This window comes from Halichoerus grypus, chromosome 6 (genome assembly GCF_964656455.1).
Source record: "Halichoerus grypus chromosome 6, mHalGry1.hap1.1, whole genome shotgun sequence".
In the NCBI taxonomy this organism is placed as follows: domain Eukaryota; kingdom Metazoa; phylum Chordata; class Mammalia; order Carnivora; family Phocidae; genus Halichoerus; species Halichoerus grypus.
The window spans coordinates 140,889,208-140,909,043 of record NC_135717.1 but is presented as its reverse complement, the minus strand read 5'-3'; the positions used below and the strand labels follow the sequence as shown (position 1 = coordinate 140,909,043).

At 33.1% G+C, this 19,836-nt stretch overlaps 1 protein-coding gene across 2 annotated transcripts in view; it reads left to right on the top strand.

Annotated features, from left to right (window-relative positions):
* PPP1R12A (protein phosphatase 1 regulatory subunit 12A) overlaps window positions 1-19,836 on the top strand; it is a 143,346-nt gene extending 123,510 nt beyond the window's left edge. For both annotated transcript variants that reach the window (XM_078076350.1, XM_078076351.1), the window contains 6 exons: window positions 3,864-3,880; window positions 4,955-5,090; window positions 7,212-7,316; window positions 12,110-12,157; window positions 14,785-14,835; window positions 17,392-19,836. In XM_078076350.1, coding sequence (XP_077932476.1) covers window positions 3,864-3,880; window positions 4,955-5,090; window positions 7,212-7,316; window positions 12,110-12,157; window positions 14,785-14,835; window positions 17,392-17,478 — 444 coding nt within the window. In that variant the 3' untranslated portion in view covers window positions 17,479-19,836. The remainder of the gene's footprint in view (window positions 1-3,863; window positions 3,881-4,954; window positions 5,091-7,211; window positions 7,317-12,109; window positions 12,158-14,784; window positions 14,836-17,391) is intronic.

Here is a 19,836-nt window from a genome sequence, read left to right as displayed (position 1 = left end):
ATGTGACTGTGGAGGTTACTTTTAGGGCCAAGTTTCCTATTTTGTCCGGAAAGGTACTTTTATTTTATAATTAGGTACCCAGACAGATACTGAAGAATTAATTACTTCCAAGGGTAAATTATTTGCAGGGTAAAGTTTTATCACTTTTAGACCTTTTGCCTCTCAATTGTCCACACTCCCCCAGTTCCCCTATGTCTCGTGTTTATTATATTCTCTAAACCTGCCCATTGTCTTCCTTTCCCAGTGTTACCCTATGAATTCCCATCTTTCAAGGGAAAAATAATAGGTAAACGAAAGGAAATGGGTTAGTAAACCATCCCTAGTTGGCACTTTTCACTGCCTTATCACATAGACCTCACCCATCAGGCTGGGATAGAAGGGAAAAGATTTTCTGACTTCAAAGTTGTGACCTTGAAGCATACTGATACTTGTGTTTAAGTTTTACTGTTAAAATTATACATGAGATACATTAACATTGAGTAGAAATTGTTTCTAAGAAACATTTTCTTAGTTCCAAACAATTTAAATAGGTTTTGTTCATTTTAAATAGGGGGTTATTTAGCTCTTGATTTTGTGCTAGCATTCAATTACAAGTAACAGAAAACCCAGCTGAAACCGAATTAAACGAAGAGAATTTATTATGCTCCAGTTGTATTGCACAACCCTCTATGTCAGCTTCATCCTGAAGCAGGTTTACCTTAGGTGTCTGGGATTAATAATTGGCTTCGGCCAGACAAGGTCCACCACTAGGATATTGCAGCCATTTTGCTACTAATGTGGGCTATATACCATCTCACCTAAACCAAATGACTGGTACACCATGAGGAAAAGGAAGAGTGGAGGTTAACACACTAACACAGTGTCTTCTACAATAAACAAGAAAAGTGTTTCTAGCCATTAAGTATGCCACTCTTTTAAAAACTTGTAGCAGCAGCCCTTTTTTGTGTAAAAGTATTAGCAGCAAAATTCTTCTGTGCATTTTCTGAAATAAATAATGTCATCATCACCTCAAAAGTGTGTTTGATAATAGAACACCTGAATCCAAGTTAACCACATTAAAAACTGGCATTGGGTCATGTACTTTTTTGCTTCAAAGTAAATTGTATAATGTCAAAAAGTTCCTACAAATTCTGAATTGCATGTGAAGCTCAAGCTGTCTACCTTCAGGATATAAATTAAAAGAAATTAAGATTAAATTTTATCACAGAAAATTATATATTATTAGAATCATATATTATTATAACATTCATTATTTCTAAAAATGGTGCTTCTGTTGCTTTGGTTATTGTGATTTGCTTTCATTAAGTTATTGGATAATAAAACTTTTACCATGCGAAGGATACTAGTAATAAATCAAGAATTTAAGTATGACACCAAGGCAAGGAAAAGAAAAGATTAACAGATTTGATTATTTAAACGTAGAAAACTAAAATATGACAGAAACAGTACCCTTCTTAAAGTTGAGACACATTTGCTGAGTTAAAAGTGAATAGTCTTAGCTATCTTTTATAACATTTAAAATATTGGTATTTATACTATGAAAAGACTCAAGGAAAAGGAAGTAGAGACAGAATACATGAAATTTATAAATTTTACAAAAGAAATATAAATGGCCAGGAAGCTTGAAAATGCATTTAATCTCATTAATAAACCAAAGACATGACAGTTAATATAAAAAGTGAAATTGGCAAAGGCTAATGATGCTCAGATTTGGTATGATCACTATTGACATAGTATTTTTATATAAGATTTTGGGACTGTAATAAATTCATCCTTTATGGAGATTAACAGTACAAATCAAATTCATACATGGGTATGTATACAAAAAAGGTAACAGTTATCTAGAGGGTTGGAGGCAGGGGAGTTATAGAGGAACTTTTTATGCTGTGGTACTTTTAGATGAGCTTATAGTACTGTAATTAAGTGTATTTTTACTTTGGAAAAATAATTTTAAAACACGGGGAGCAAGAACATTGCTATATGAAATAAGGACATATGCTAAATGAAATAAGCTGGTCACAAAATAGACATACTGTATGATTCCACTTATATGAGGTATCTAAACTATTCAAACTCTTAGAAAGTAGAATTGTGGTTTCCAAGGGCTGGGGGTAGAAGAATATGGGGAATTGTTCAATGGGTATAAAGTTTGTTTTGCAAGATGAAAACATTCTAGAGATGTGTTGCACAACAATGTGAATATAGTTAACACTATTGAGCTATACTCCTAAAAGTAGTTTAGATGGTAACTTTTATGTCATGTGTTTTTTATTACAATCTTAAAAATGTAAAAAATACATGATTTTTTTAATTTGTTATGTGTTTTTATTTTAGTTTTTTATTTTGTTATGTTATGTTAGTCACCATATAATACATCATTAGTTTTTGATGTAGTGATCCACGATTCATTGTTTTCGCATAACACCCATTGCTCCATGTAGTTATTAGCACCATGATTTTTAAAGACAAAGAAATGGAATTTGAGTGATTTCTGTGACTGCTTGGAGTTTTTATTTTTTCTTAAATTTAAATTAGTGAACTAGAGTACAAACTATGAGGTGAATGGCGATCTTTTCATTTGATATGCACACATTTTATTTCATACTTGGATATTTTTCTGAATTTGAATAGATCTCTTGGTTTTTTTTTATTGTGTTATTTTTTTGAGATATAATTGACATATAATATTGTATTAGTTTCAGGTGTTCAGCATAGTGACTCATTATTTGTATATATTGAAAAATTATCACCACAGTAAGTCTAGTTAACATCCATTCCCACATTTAGTTACTTTTTTTCTCTTGTGATAAGAACTTTCAAAGTCTCTTAGCAATGTATGAATTTGAATCTCTTGAAAGTTGAAATTTAACTTCAGAATTGTTAATTGTTATAAAACTAATGAACAAATCAATGAAATAAAGCATTACATCAAACAAATAGGAAGCAAGTGCAAAATTAAAATTGGTTTTGCAAAGGAAATTTAAATAGACTTTAGTAAGGCATTTTTAGTCCAAATTAGACTTAATCCCAAAGGAACCCAATAATTTTACAGTGCATTCAAAGATAAATGTAATGGAAAAATACAAATACCTACTTCAGAAACTTAAACCATTTCTGAATAGTTGCCTTACAGAGAAGTGTAGTTTGAGCAAGAGCTTCAATAGAAAGGGAAAGAGCTAAAGATGACCACCAAAAAACAAAAATACTTTGTTCCCAACTAAGATTCTTTTACCCTATTAATCATTTCACCATTTAGATAAGAAGAGTTATGAAACATTGATAAAGTATACCACTTGCTTGAGAAAATTAAGTCTCCAGTTGCTAAACTTTGACGGAATTTATAGCTGGATTTCTAGAAAGTAAAATTTAAACAAAATTATGTGTATATTATTGTACATAAAATACCTTAGGTATTCATTTGTTTGCCTCTCGTGTTACTGTCTCAAAAACAGAAAAATGAGAAAAATAGTTGCTTTGGGATGTCACATAGTAAACTTGACATTTCTTAATATAAATAAACCTATTACTTTCTCCTGAGTAGGTAGAAGTAATAGATTTTTGTCCTAGTCTTCTTTTTTTTCTTCTAATTAAAAATATTGTATGGTGGCATTTGTAGGAATTCATAAAAGATGAGCATAAATTGCCAAATGTAATTATATGGTTATTGTGCATGAAAAATGTGTGATGACTCTGTTCTAGAACTTCTTTCTAAGAACAATCACATTAAAGTTAAAACATATATATAGTAAATAGATAAGTTACTTTAATAGTGTGAAAACTGTATAAATGTTAAATTTACTTCATCAATCAAGTTACTTTAATGAGAGTATAAAAATATAATATGCCTATGTTTTTCTTTCTAGACGGATTCCATATCTAGGTATGTTTTACATTTTTACTAACTTTTTTCTTATTTTTATTCTGTGTTGCTTAGATATTTATAGATTTTGTAAGTTAGAATTAATTTGAGTAATAAAAATCTGTAGATGTTTAGATGACCTAGTAACTCTTACCAGCTTTGTCAAAGCCTTTACTTCTAGTTCAGTAGTCATAGTAAGTCACTATAAAAAAGAAAATTTTTGTTAAATCCTTACAACAGTGATAACTTTTTAAATTTTCCTAAGCTTCCTAAATTACTTCAGTATTAACTATGTCATTATTAACAGCAGGGGCTGATGAAACCCACCAGAAATTTATTTGATTAGGTATTCTGAATCTTCTCTCTGATCCCTGCTTTAGATAAAAACAATGAAGACACTAAAAATTGTCATCTATCTCAAAATTATTCACCTTTTAGAGAACCTCCACAGTGTCCTTAAGTCTAATCTCCATTGCATTTCTCTCACTCATAATAGTTAACTAAAACCTTGTAAAACTAAGAACAAATTTTTATGTACTGATGATTCTTTTGAATTGAAATGTAGAGACAATAGCATTTATCAGGAAAAGGTAACCTGAATTAATAATGAGATAATAAGAAAATTCTCATGTACAAATGAGATAGGTTCTTTCTGTTTAGGGCAGACCTATTATCTATCACTTTGGATAGAGGAGTTTATCAAATCTCAGATGTTACTAATTGTTAAACAATTACATGCCACTTAAAGGAAAAGTGCTACCAATTAAACTATAATACACCATCAGTTATAAGCCATGTTCTGATTTCAGAGATTTTAAAATGTAGAAAAAGTATACAGTTTAAAATTGTTGAAATAATTTATCACGATGTGAAACCAGTTCTGACTTTTTAGATATATTGAATCTCCCCTCAAATAATAGAAATTAATAGTATTATAAATAACTTTCCATTTATTATCACAGATACAGATGATAATAGATGAAAGAGAATGTTACCTACTATTTGGAATATCAAGTTAAAATGTACTAGGATGCATGTTAATGGGAGCTGTAAAAACCTATAATAAAGATTTTTACTTTAACTCATCTTTTAAAGATATGAAACCAGTTCCACATCAGCTGGTGATCGGTATGATTCCTTGCTGGGTCGCTCTGGATCATACAGTTACTTAGAAGAAAGAAAACCTTACAGTAGCAGGCTAGAAAAGGACGACTCAACTGACTTTAAAAAGGTACTTGGATTATTCAGCTGCATTTCATTAAAAATAATCTTTTGTCTTAATATATTTATGTTTAGATATTATTCCTAGAAACTCAGAATGAAATCAGTATCTTGAAATAACTTACTTTAATTTTCAGTTTGGGGCACTAAATGGTAGGGAGAATATAAATAGCTGTTTGGGTTTTTTTTTGTTTTTGTTTTTTAAAGATTTAATTTATTTGTCAGAGAGACAGCGAGAGAGGGAACACAAGCAGAGGGAGTGGGAGAGGGAGAAGCAGGCTTCCCGCCGAGCAAGGAGCCGGATGCGGGACTCAATCCCAGGATCCTGGGATCAGGACCCGAGCCGAAGGCAGACACTTAACCGACTAAGCCACCCAGGCATCCCTAGCTGTTTGTTTTTTAAAGGGAAGAGACTTTATTTCACACTTAAGTGTTTCAGGCCAGTACTGTGATACTGTGATTGAGCTGAAAAGAGGCATGGGAGCCGGGGGGGGGGGGGCGAAGCGGGGGGGTTATGCGTGCATGTACACTCACAGAAGCATGCACACACACTTTACCTATTTGTCAATAAGAGGCAGCCAGAGAACAGAGCTTTTCCTAGGAGAATATAGCTTTTCCTAGGTAACTAAAAAACTTGTGATAGTGTAAGTGCTATTATGTCTTAAGGATGGAAGTATTTAAGAAGTAAGTCCTGGAAACTCAACAGTCTAGGATTATGACTCTCGTAATTCTTAATATTATGAGCTTAGAATAAACCTGATGAAGTTTGTTGGGGAGAAAGAAGGCTTGTGATATTTGTACATGTTCCCCCAGGTAGTTGGCAGCTATTTGAATTTTCTTATAAGCCAGGTCAGCAAAAGAAGGAAGGTGGGGGGTCAGTTTACATTATGTATAAGATTGTCATTCATTCGGTAAAGAACTGAACACTGAACTGTCCTAAGTAGTGAGCTTCTACTCATAGGCAATAGAGTTGGAGATAACTGTCCTTGTTCTTGTGGACATCTTCCATGTAGTAGTAGAGACCGACATGATCATACAGTCATATTAATAAATGTATAATTTAAAACTTGAAACAATTATCTGAAGTAAAGAATCCATTTCATAAGAGTGTATAACAAAGGAAAGTGACAGGGCCTAAAGATAGATTTCCTAAAGAAATGAAGCTTCAGAGGCGAATCATAGAAGGACGATTAGTTAACTGGCAAAATGGGAGAAAAAAGTTTTCTAGATGGAATGAGATATGAAGACATAGATGTGGTGGCAGAAAGGCATGGGATGCATTGAAGTGATTAAATCTTCAGTATAGCTAGTAGGGCAGAAGGGATGGTCGTGTGAGGTTACACTTAGATGTACAGGCCAGGGCCAGACTGTGCGGTGCTTCACAGGCTGTCTTAAGGGTATCTTTGTACTGAGAACACTGGGAAGCTATTCGGGGTTTCTGATGTCCGGATTAATGGAGTGGTTGGCATATGAAATTGAGATTGTCATTTTAGAAGAAGTTAACACTTGCTGCTATGTATAGGACAAATTGGAGGTCAGGAAAACAATTCTAATACTAGAATAGTCTAGATAAGAGATGATTTTAAGCATCTATACTCGTAGTAGGAGAGTTGGGGGAGAAAGAAGTAGTAGATTCAAATGTTATGAAAGTATTCAAGAAATAGTTCACTTTCCTTCAAATTTTAGTAAAAGCAGTACAATTATAATGATAAATACAACTGATGCTCCATGTCAGTGTCAGGAATTCAAGGAAGAATGATAGGCAGAAAAGCTCACAGACCCCAGATGAAGATCACAGGGGCTCCTCAGCTCTAGCTATAGTTACTCTGTGTGGTTCCTCTTTATCATATAACTGAAGATTTGTTAATGGAAATAGAAAAGTTAGATTTTTCAGTGAAGTCTTAAATTTTAAATACTGGAACTAATGTGTTAAAGAGTTTACATGGGACAAATACCTGCATAACCAAAAATTTTTGCCTTACAACCATAAAGCATTAAAATATTTTTAATGTATCCTTTAATGGCTCATATGTTAATCTTTCTGTTTTAATATTGCAAGGTAATCAGTGGGAAATCTTAAAATATTAAGAGAGCAGAAAAGTAATTTGTTGTTCTACCCTAATTTTTATAGCTTTATGAACAAATTCTAGCTGAAAATGAAAAGCTGAAAGCACAGCTACATGATACAAATATGGAACTGACCGATCTTAAATTACAATTGGAAAAGGCCACCCAGGTTTGTACCTTTTTCTCTTTGTTACCCTGAAAGTAATGGTTTTGATTTATTCTGTCTAAAAATTAGATTGAAATATTCTTAGGTGTTTCTTTGAAATATAAGTCTGGTTACTGATAATAGCTTATTACTAAGAAGGAATCAAAATAATACATAACTTCATTTACTTCTTTCTAGAATAAATTAAAAATATAGAAGTAAAACCTTATAATGGAAAGTTGAAGTATTTTTAAGCCAAAAATACCTATGTTGTGATACATAAAGGGCTTAAATGCTTATTTCCAGCATACCAAATGTAGCAAGGTATTAAAAGCATCTATACAGAATCTTCTTAAAGCCATTAAAAATTTTATAATTTATAATCATTTTTATTCATTATAAATATTTCCTGTTTGTTCCCAAAATTAATTTGATATACTAAAGCTAGAAGATAGTTTGTCATTAACTCTTTTTACTTACCTTCTATGCAACAGCCTACAGGAGACCGTTTTAGACAAGAAAATTGGGATAGCCAAACAGAATTCACAACCATATACATATGATCTAGGCTATGTATGATCTAGGAATTGTTTCCCAAGCTTTTTCCATGGAATACTAATTGTGGGAGATAGTAATAGGCACAATCCTTGCTCATTCTCCACCTGTCCCCCTTCAAAGAAAAGAGTTTTGTGACCCAAGTATTTCATGGGAAATATACTATATTACATCTTGGAGATTTTACAGGATACTATTCAGGTGTTAAAAGGCTCTAAGCAGTCTTGTAATTTTTAAGAAAACAAACTTGTTTAATTTTAACATGAGACTTTATAGTATAAACACATTTCTGCAGTTCAGCTTTTGGAATCCAGTTTGAAATCACTCATCTAGACATGACATCTCTGGTTCCATAAATGAGACCATACTTTCTTTGGCCATTCTTTTACATTCATCTTTTTTATAATCTTTTAAGTTAATTCTCTATGTTGAACTTACACTTGTTACCAGGTCCCCTTTTTGTTGTTGTTAACCACTATTACATTGTGAAGCAGTTGTCTGTGCACAATGGAGGCTTTGTTAAAATTCCAGGAGTTAAAGCTAAAAAAAGAAGAAGATAGCAGGAGGGGAAGAATGAAGCGGGGGAAATCGGAGGGGGAGACGAACCATGAGAGACGATGGACTCTGAAAAACAAACTGAGGGTTCTAGAGGGGAGGGGGGTGGGAGGATGGGTTAGCCTGGTGATGGGTATTAAAGAGGGCACGTTCTGCATGGAGCACTGGGTGTTATACGCAAACAATGAATCATGGAACACTACATCAAAAACTAATGATGTAATGTATGGTGATTAACAACAATAAAAAATGTTTTAAAAAAAGAAGGCTCTGCAGATTCCATCAGTTGATGAGGGTTTACTATAAAGATACACAGAGAAGTAAGTCAGAACAAGAACACGTTTCATAGTGAGATGTCATAAAAACTTGGAACGTCATTCAAGTTACAATTTGCTGGGGTAACTTAGACTTCATGGTAAACTGGAAAGTCATCATTCTTTGGGTTGTATTAGTAGCTTCATGAGCCTCCTCACACAAAAATACCATCACTGGTTTTCTGAAAATAACTCTAGCTCGGGAGATTTGATCATAATGTTTTCTAAATAAAAATGTCCACTGCTTTAAAAAAAAAAAAAGTCCACTGCTTCCTACTGCTGTGTCCTGTCATTACGGTGAGTCAGCTAATCCATGTTTTTACTGCTTACTACCTTCTCTGTTTCTCTGTTCTTCTGCCTACCGTGTTGTCGTTTAATTCTTCCTAGATGTCTCTCATTCAAAGTCTGCAAGAGAGGGGATCTGATAGAATTAGCCAGTTATTATCAGCATGGAGCAGTCCTGTTAGTGACTATTTCGTAGGACACTGGACAACCTAGAGCAACTTGCCTTTGGGTCATGTACCAATTTCTGATCCTTTGGATTGTGGCCAGAAAAACAAGTTACTATTAACTGCCTTAGCAGACATTTTGAGTACCATGCCCAGTATACTGAATGAATAATGGGAAAGGTAATTCAGAGTATAAGATATTGGTAAATATTCAGAGTTAATATCTTAGTTGGAAAAACTATAAATGTTTTTAAAATTTAAGGGTACATGTAAAAGCAAAACTGATAAGTATTAAACTTTTTGTTCAATTTTAGAGTATTTATCCTGAGCATTTAAGTCTACCAAGAATCATTCCACCTGATTTTTATTTTCTTTTTGGGGCATTACTCCCATAACTATTCATGGGTATACATAGTGGCAGCAGTTTGACAGTTGCATGGAATTTTATCCAACTATCATCCTGTTAATAGTGTGTTTAATAATAATTGGCCAAGGGACTTAGAATTCTTTTTTTTTTTTTTTTTTTAAGATTTTATTTATTTGACAGAGAGAGACGCAGAGGGAGTGGGAGAGGGAGAAGCAGGCTTCCCGCTGAGCAAGGAGCCCGATGTGGGGCTCGATCCCAGGATCCTGGGATCATGACCTGAGCCAGAGGCATACGGTTAACAACTGAGCCACCCAGGTGCCCTGTGACTCTAGAATCCCTGAATCCTGCCTTCGTCCAGCCACCCTCCTTCCTGTAGTCTCCAATGGAGGGAAATAGGCTGATTTACCAGAAACCAGTTTGATGAATAATATTTTGTCAAATGTCAATTCACTAGATTCACTAAAAATGATTTTAGCAGCTTTAACTAGAACATTAACCAAAAATATTAACTCAACTTGATTTTTTAACCTAAGAAATGAGCAGATGAATCATAAAATTGCTAAAATGTTCCTATATGAAGAAAAATCCTCAAAAAATGATAATTTTCCATCTAAAATTTTATTGACTTATATGTAATGGCATTGTTTCAGCTGTTTCTGAATTCTTTTGGGTGCTTTGGAATGTCATTTTTAAATTTTTCAGTCTTTTTTTTTTTTTTTCCCCAAGTAATCTCTACACCCAGCATGGGGCTCAAACTCATGACCCTGAGATCAAGAGTCCCATGCTGTTCTGATGGAGCCATCAAGGCACCCTTACATTTTTCAGTCTTTATTTAAAGCGGTTTTAGGATTCATTTGCAGATCTTCAAGGGGCATATTAGCCTTTGTTCTGCATTTTTAGCAGTTAAATATAAATTTAAATTTAAAAACATCAAAAAAATCAGAATTAGCTGGAAAGTCTCATCATACTTGAAATTCTGAATTTGATTTCTAACAATAAGTAATTAAAATACGCCGACTTTTATTTTTCCAGAAAGAGCACAAAAGCATAAAACCATTTAAAACAAAAGAGAAAAGGAAGGACACCTGGCCATGATTAGATCTTTACATTTTATATACCATAACCATGAAAAAGAAATTGTGAAAAGAAGATCAAAAAGTAACTTAGGTTACAGGCCTTGATGAGACTAAAGTATGAATGCTGAAATGGTTGACAGAACAGAAAATTACATAAAGAAACGTTTAGGATGCCTGACTGGCTCAGTCAGTAGAGCACAACTATTGTTCTTGGGGTTGTAGGTTCGAGCTCCATTTTGGGTATAGAGATTACTTAAAAATAAAATTGAAAAAAAAAAAGAGAAACATTTAATTAATGATGAAATATATTTGTAAGTACATTTTGTGGTTAATAGTCATAAAAGCATTCTTGTTAAAAGTTGTGAAAAAACATTTTTGGTAAATTGGTAAAATAGATTATTCAGCAAATTCACTTTTGAGAAATGAGTCATTTGATGGTTTTTATAGCAAACTGACCAGGAATCCCAAGGAAGATACATGTACAGAAGTTAGTGTAAGAACTAGGATACCACTTGTTTTTTGTTTTTAAGATTTTGTTTATTTACTGGAGAGGGAGAAAGAGAGAGTGTGTATAAGTGGGAGGAAGAGCAGAGAGAGAAGAAGACTCCCTGCTGAGCAAGGAGCCCAACTCAGGGCTGGATCCCAGGACCCTGAGATCATGACCTGAGCAAAAGTCAGACACTCAACCAACTGAGCTACCCAGGCACACCTAGGATACCCCTTGTTTTTAACTGGGCCTTTACTCAGGATCCACATGCAGAGCCCTCAGGTATTAGTTATAACATGTGGCTTAAAACCACAAGGGTCCTTTCCATCTCCCAAATCTCAGGATTTTGTCAACTTTGAGTTGATAGCATAGTATAGGAAGCAGGAAAAATGAGAGCCCTAAGCTCACCAGGAGAAGAAAAGCTATATAGCTAGGATTTCTTATAAGTGACAGGGGGTGTGAACTTTCTTACCAATTTTGGAGCATGGATGATTGGAAAAGAAAACTCTAGATAGAGAGTGAGCAATACGAAGCTGTGAGAGACAACAGAATTTAGGCCAGTTTACTGGCTTGGCTGCATGGATACTCACTCATCCTAGTCCCAACTACCTTTCAGTCAAGGTCCTAGAATCTGGCCATTCAGATTAGCCACTCCTCCTAGTGGTGTGTAAGAGAGAGCTTGAGCATCGGAGAGGGTGTTTTTGGTTTTGTTCCACAGTACTCACCCATCCTTAGCCCGTACTATACTGTGTAAAGACCTGAGGAAAAGTGATGGGTAGACCATGAGAGCTGTGGAAACCATTCTATTTCTAAGTATTCCTTTAACTCTAAATTTATATTGTTTTAATACAAAATTGTTTTCTCTTTTCTTTATTTATGCCTGTGTGTATTACTCCAACTGAATGTTGTGATTTATTTGAACACCACTAGAGGAGTTACTATGGTCCTCCTTCACCCCCCCCCCCACCTTTTATTGCACTTAATATCCCTTTTATATTTCTTACTTTGTTACAGAGACAAGAAAGGTTTGCTGATAGGTCACTATTAGAAATGGAAAAAAGGGTAAGTAGCCATTTTATTAATTAATCATTTTCCCCCTTTATTGTTTTACATAAGCAATAGTAGGTTTTCTTTTAGTTTTATTTTTATGAATGGTAGTTTTTGTTAGTGTAGATTAATACTGATTTAATCATAAATGTTTTCTGGCTTAGCTTCTTTATACAGTTCTGTGGGATCTCTCTAGATGTGAAATTACCTTACCTCTCTAGATATTAAGACTTAATTTACCATGTTACTCTTTTAACAGATTAAAAAAATCTTTGCCTTGATTCTGAAATGTACACATTGTGGTAGTGAATCTGATGTTTTTGAAATGCCATTTATCTCTTTGGTTTTCTGTGGTGGTATACTTAAAACATTTTGATCATGTATACATTTAGTTTAATTCTTTGGAAAATTTAAATCCATTCTGAAAGTTTGTAAAGATTCTAAGAACATCAAATTCTCAAATTTCTTTTAAAGTTAATGATACTTTAATTTTGAATTTAAATACTTAACATTTTTAAATAGTATATATTTTTTTTTAAGATTTTTATTTATTTATTGAGAGAGAGAGAGAATGATAGAGAGCATGAGAGGGAGGAGGGTCAGAGGGAGAAGCAGACTCCCTGCTGAGCAGGGAGCCCAATGCGGGACTCGATCCTGGGACTCCAGGATCATGACCTGAGCTGAAGGCAGTCGCTTAACCAACTGAGCCACCCAGGCGCCCCTAAATAGTATATTTTAAACAAAAATTTGATTACTAGAGAAGCCTTTTGCCCTTTTATGTCTTTCTATAATTTTTTATTTGGCAATGATATATTCACTTGTATTTCTCCATTTATTATTGTTATTGCTCAGAGGTCTGGCAGTGGCCATAGGAAGAACTCTGCAAGTTTAGTCTGAGCAGTTGAGAATGTATCAATGATCAAAAGTTAAAGGAAAAGAGTGTCTGTTAGTCCAAGTGAGCAGTGGCTAGACCTACAAGGTCTTAGCTGGAGGAGAAAGCACATCCTGGGTAGCGAGGTCAAAGAATAAATAATCAGGAGCAGTTAATAAAACATTTTCTTCCATCCCATTACAGAAATAGCCAATTTACCTTTTTTACGAAAAAAAAAAAAAGAGAGTGTCCTTTTTTATCTAGGTTTGTGCACACATAGTACACATGTTCATACTCTGACATTCTCACCTGACCTCCTTTGTCTGCCTATCAAATGCAAATAAATTACAAAGTAGCTAATTTACTTTCAATTTAACAGATATTAGTAATCATAGTATTGATAATAACTGCTAACATTTATTCAGTACTATAATGTACCAGGCAGGCACTGGGCTAAGCATTTTACATGTATTTTCTCTTAACCATATTTTCTGATGTTGGTAAATTTGTCAAACAGAAGAAATTGCCTACAACTTTATAGATGCTGCTTTGGCGACAAGACAGTTTGGTAGAGTGTTCTTGTCTTGCTTTACCAGAAAGTAGTTAAAATCTTGAAGGTACCTAACAAAATTGAGGATGATGAGGGCAGTAGGAAATACGCTGTTTATGAGATTTCACCAAGTTATGAGGATCAAATATGACGCTATATATCCTAGTGTTTTGGGAAGTGCAGTGGTTTTTATGAATTAGTCATGGCTGTATTATTAACTAGGAGAAAGTTCTGTTCATAGAAGGTAACATTTTTGTCTATATAATAGTGTTTAAACAAGCTATTAATAGAATAACACGGTACTTAAAAGACTATGAGTAGGATTCCATCTACTTTTTACATCACATAATCTAAAAACATTAACATTTACAATAAATGTACTGCTTTACTAAATATCAACATTAATTATTAATCTGGGAAAGAATGTCTTGGAAATTCATAGTGATTAAACTAAATTTAAATGGTTTGTATCTGAAAGGTGACCGGCAAGAGTCAGTATCTTCTGGGCGGTATGACCTAACAACCAAAGTTTTACAGCACATTAATTACCGCTGCTTGCTTTTTGCGTAACACCTTAGAATGCTGATTATTTAAGGGAGAATAAAACTGTACACTGCAGTAATGTATGTTGCCTTTGCCTGTCACTCTTCGAAAGGAGGTACTTTAAAATACGTGCTGCAGTTGCTTCTTCGTTAGATTCACTGCATTAATGCTGCACACAGTATCAACCTAAATACAAAGCTGTAAAGTCAGTTGTATAAATGTTGGCTAGCAAACATTATAGGTGGAGGAGATGAACTTCTCTTCGATCCTTTTGAAATTTAGGCATGTTTGCTGCTTGCGTTTCTGCTTCTGTCACTGTAGAATAATTGCATCTATGTGTGTTTTTTTTTTTTTCTTTTCTATATAATCCTCAGTCTTGAATATTGGTTTATTCCTCAGTTTTATGTGAACTAAAAAAATAGTTTGAACATGTTATGTAGCATCTTACTAGAAAGTCAAAGCTTTGAAGAAAGCTTATAGAAATTAATAAAAATCATAATCTTCATATTTACTTCTCTCAAAATTTAGAAAGCTCTTTACACATCACTGGCATCACATCTTTTTCCACACTGCTCCTGATTTGATTTTTGACTCTAAAGTATCACTCTCTCACAGTTTAGAAGAAAATTAAGAATATAATAATTACGTGATTAATATTGGTACCTTAAATTGATCTAGGAACGAAGAGCTCTAGAAAGAAGAATATCTGAAATGGAAGAAGAGCTCAAAGTAAGTAAACCATGCTTCTACTTATGAGAGATAGTGCTGTTTATCAACTCAAGCGTTACAGTACTCTTATAGATAACTATGTTTATGTTAATTGTTCTCAATACTGATTATGTAATTTGTGAGTTATCTATATCTTGTGCTTCTCTTTCTTCCTAAATCCAGGTTTTATGTGAGCTAGGAGAACATTTACAATTCAAATCATTTTGTTGATTAGTTTTTTTGGCTTTTTTGATGTTCAGGTATAGAAAAAATTAGACAATAATAACCATAAGATTTGGGATTTATTATTTATTCTTCACATTTCACATACTCTGTTTCTTGGAGAGTAAATAGTGGAGGGGGTAGCAATACAAAAATATTTTCCTTTGAAAATAAAGGACATTACAGTAGTGGACGAGCAGAGCTATGTTTTATTGAACTCTGAATTACCTGTAGAAGTATCTATTTGTTTTGAATGTTGGAAGGAACCCTCTTTGCTAGGGGAAAAAAAATAGCATAGTTAATGGATTACCTTTTATTGTATTATCTTGCATAAAATATGTTTATCACATTATGAATTTAATGAACTGATACATAGGAAAATGTGCCCATAAAATTAGAATTTCAAGATTTAATTATTACTGAATTTGGTTCCTTATTAAAACATTTTTGAATGGCTTTGGAGACAAAGTTTTTGGATTTTGTTATGTATTTTGTTTGATATGGAATTTTAGGACTACACTATTTACCTTTGCAAATTTCATGGAATGAATATCCTTATAGTCAAGACTCTTAATTTTTTTCTTCTTATATTCGTTATCTGTGATTCTTTGTGTTTTTATTGTACCCTTTTCCGTTTTCTTATTTTTTTATATTTTATTTCTTTATGTTCTAATTCCTGCAGAACCTGCACCAAATAAAGCAAATTCAAACTCTGAGAGAGTTAAATGAGCGACTGCTGACTGAGAATAGGGCCTTGACAAGAGTGGTAGCCAAGCGCTCAGGGTTCTGTAGGCACCTGCAGTCTGTGAACCTATAATTTATAGTTTCATCATTTCTTCTTGGTAGAGCCAGGCAGGTGTTTTTGTATTAGTAAGCGTGTCTTAAGCTCACTTGTACAAATTAATGCCATTGTGTCTGAAGCTTATCATATAACTGTTAATTATGCATGGCTTCTCAGAATGTTAGAAAGTGTCACTAATTGTATATTCTGGCTGATAAACTATAATAAATTTAGGAAATGATTTAGGGATTTAAAGACTTGTCTGCACCTTTGCAAAGCTTGTGCACATTTTTGGCTCTACAAATATTTTAGGGATTAAATATTTAAATATAATTTTAAAATTCTTTGCTAGAAAGAAAATGGAACATAAGCAGTATAAAATATTTTACATATAATTAATATGTTGAAGCTGAAGATTAAGCATGCTTTATCTATTTTTCAAAATAATACCATTTTCAATCAGAACCACTTTAGTTAATATTCACTTAGTTCTTTATTACAGAGGTATCCTAATACATAAACTTAAGATTACTGTATTTTATATCCATACATTGTGAACACAAGAATTGATTGGTTCCACATAAAGTTAAACTCTTCATAAAGCTTTTGCTTTATGTAATTTTGCCAAGTAGAAGTTTTACTTTAATTTTACAACCTAGTACATTTTGATAGCTGAGAAACGATATTGGAAAGATATTTTAAGTATCTTGGAAAGCATGTTTTAACATCCAAAATATAAGCTCTCCCACTTCCTAGCAAACAAATCTGGCAGAGCACATCTGATTTAATTCATTCTTAGTGGAAAATGCAGTTTACTGATAACATTTCTACCCCCTCCTTCAGTTTGTCTGTACAACAGAAAATAGATTTGCTTTGAGGATGTGAGGATGTGTTTTTCTGTTTGCTCCAAATACTGGTGATTTTTTCAGTGCTTAGATATTTTCATAAACACAGACTGACTACTTTGGCTTATAAATTATTTTATACTGTTCTAATAATAGTAATAATTATTATAATTTAATGAGCCACCTATCTTGGATCACACATTGTACTACATGCTTAAACTTGGTACTACAGATGAATCCTTTAAGGAATTTTAATAATTTAGAACAAGTCTAACTTCCTCAAAACTTTGCTAAATGGCTGGTTTCCTTGTGGAGTAATAGTAAGTACTATGGTTTGAGGTCTGATGTAAATAAAGTAAAAGGCCTCGGTTTAGGTGCTGACAGGAAGTCTTAAAGGAACTCCCTTTGAGAGCCCATCCTAACAAAAACAGGCTTCATTTTTTTGGCTGCTCTAATATGGTGTGCTTGTGAGTCATAAATAGCAAGTGATTTAGTACATTCCAGTTGATAACTTTGGGAGAATAAACTTTTAATTCCATCGTTTATTAAACTAATTAGCTTCACAAATCAAGTTTTTTCTTTCTTTCATATACGTTTTAGCCACTAGAAATTTATATAACTGACAAAGCTTGTTCATGTGTCTTGTGGTGAAAACATAAAATTTATTAAGAGTAACATTGTATCTTCTTATTGAAGTAAAACTTTTTTCTTTTATTTTTCCCCTCACAGATGTTACCAGACCTAAAAGCAGACAACCAGAGGCTAAAGGATGAAAATGGGGCCTTGATTAGAGTTATAAGCAAACTTTCCAAATAAAAAGCAGCAAATAATGGAATTGCACATATTAGCAACCCAGTGGACCATAACTGACAGTCACTGGAAGCCTGGGAAGAATCCTTGGAGACTGTCATTTTTGGATATCCTGCCAAATGCCCTCTTATCTAGGAATTTTGTTTTGTTTAATTTTCTGGTTTTTTTTTTTTTTTTCTTGTATCAAGACCATTGTTTCATGTTAATGCAGCTGCTGAGAAGATTTTTTTTTTAATGACTGAGAAAACTTGTTTACAGCTCCAGCATATAAGGAAAGTGTTCAAGGCCAGATATGCCTCAGATACTTAACCAGTAAGCCTTAGTTGTACATAAATACTTTTGTGTCAACAAAAACTTTCAGCTCTCACAGAAGACAGTTATTCAACATTTTTTGATGTGCCACAGTTTCCAGTTTTTCGATATTTAATTTTTTGCTTTACATCTAAGTTTGGGTTTGTATTTTTTTCCTTCTAACTCTTCATGTGGCAGACTCTTCTATGTTTTCACAGCTTTCTCATTTACAGAAAAGAACACTTGTTCTTCTGATATCATTGTTATGTATTAGGCTAATGCTGTGTTGTCTTCCACCTGGAACTGAATTGCTTGGTGGAACATTTGCTTTCACTGTTTGTGCAATATGCATTTATTTCTTATATGAATGCTTTAAAGTCAATTGAGATTAGGTTCTTTTAAGTCCTATTTTCTGCCTTCATTGGTCACTTTTTTTGTTTTTGTTTGTTTTTTATTATTGTAGTATAAGATGTTAGATTCTGTAATCTTCACGTTCATTTTAGCAGGTACTGAGTGATGCTGTATATATAAATAAGTGTATTGTTTTGATTTTTAGACCACCACATGGTATGCTTGACTATTTCCTTATTTCAAATGTCTGTTAATGCAAAGTAGGCTACTCCATAATAGTGTTAAAACAAAATTTGCTAACAATGTGATATAAAGACTTTAAAAGTAACACATTATATGGAGCCCTATCTTTACAAAAGTTTTCTACTGTAAAGTGCTTTTACTTTTATTTCCAGTTTTCATTTGATAGTATTCAGCCACAATTAAAGTTGCATAAGATAATTGCTTCACATTTCACATACCTATATTTATCTGAGTGCTGTCTAAAACTGTTGTGCTAGCCAAAGTAATGCTATGAAATCATTTGCAGACTTAACCCGTGAGTTAATGTAAAATGCACTGTTATTGCCATGTGAAGAGGCATTGACTTTGATACCACCATCATGTTCAGACCATTTTATACATTTCAGTGGCCTTTTTAAAAAAAAAAAGAAAAGAAAAAAAAAGCAAAATCAAGTACATAGTGAAGATGGCTTTTATTTGGACAAATAGCTTTTATATTTTCATCAAACCATGCAAAAAAATACTACATATTTCTGGCACATAACTGTCTCCTTAACCACTGAACAGTTCAGCCATTTGAATAAATTGTACATCATAAAGCTTATAGTAGCTAATTGTATTATTGATTGTATTGTATACTATATTAAATGTGAATTTGTACCCCTTCATTTTAAAAGGTCATTGTGTTCTACTGCCTATTTTAGATTACTTTGGGGCTGGGAAAGGGTGTTTTGGTAAGCAGGATTTTAAGTCCTCTCTCTCTTGATTGGTTTTATGAAGATATAAGGTTATGCTCTTACTACCAAGCTCAGGATTCTTGATTTTTAAAGGTACAAGGATAGTTATGGGAATTTTATTTTTGGTTATATTTGAACTGTATGAATGGTGGGTCTGAATATAGAGAATTTCCATGGTCTTATGTGGACGTAAAATATACAGATAATTGATCAGTTTGAGTGACCGCAACACGTTCTGGTTGCACAACAGTTAGGCATGCTAAGGATTATATTTGTGAAGTTTGGATGCCTGTGAAGAATGATTAAATACATGTTTCTAATATTTTAGTGTTTTGTATTTAGGTTATTTATTCTTTGTATCTAAAACTGAACAGCTACTGTGCTATTATATTGGTTTTATTGGTAGTATTGAGCAGACCTTGTTTCTGCATGAAACTAGTTGCAAAACCCACTATTTTGGAAATAAAAATGTATTTTGACATATACAAATAAAATGAATAAAACTATTTTAAATGTGTGACCTTTTACTGAAGACATTTAAATTTTGTTCTGAGATATTTAAATTCTGCATGGGTATTTTTTCACTAATTGCTTTACTTGGATTCCAATTTGAATAATTTCTGAAATTGTAATATTGTGATAATTTGCACAACATTGTACATGCACATCTGTAAATGCAATCTTAATTGCCATATTTATGCAATCTGTGTACCAATTTGGACAAATGTTTATATATTTTACATAAAGCTGTCTGTATGCAGAA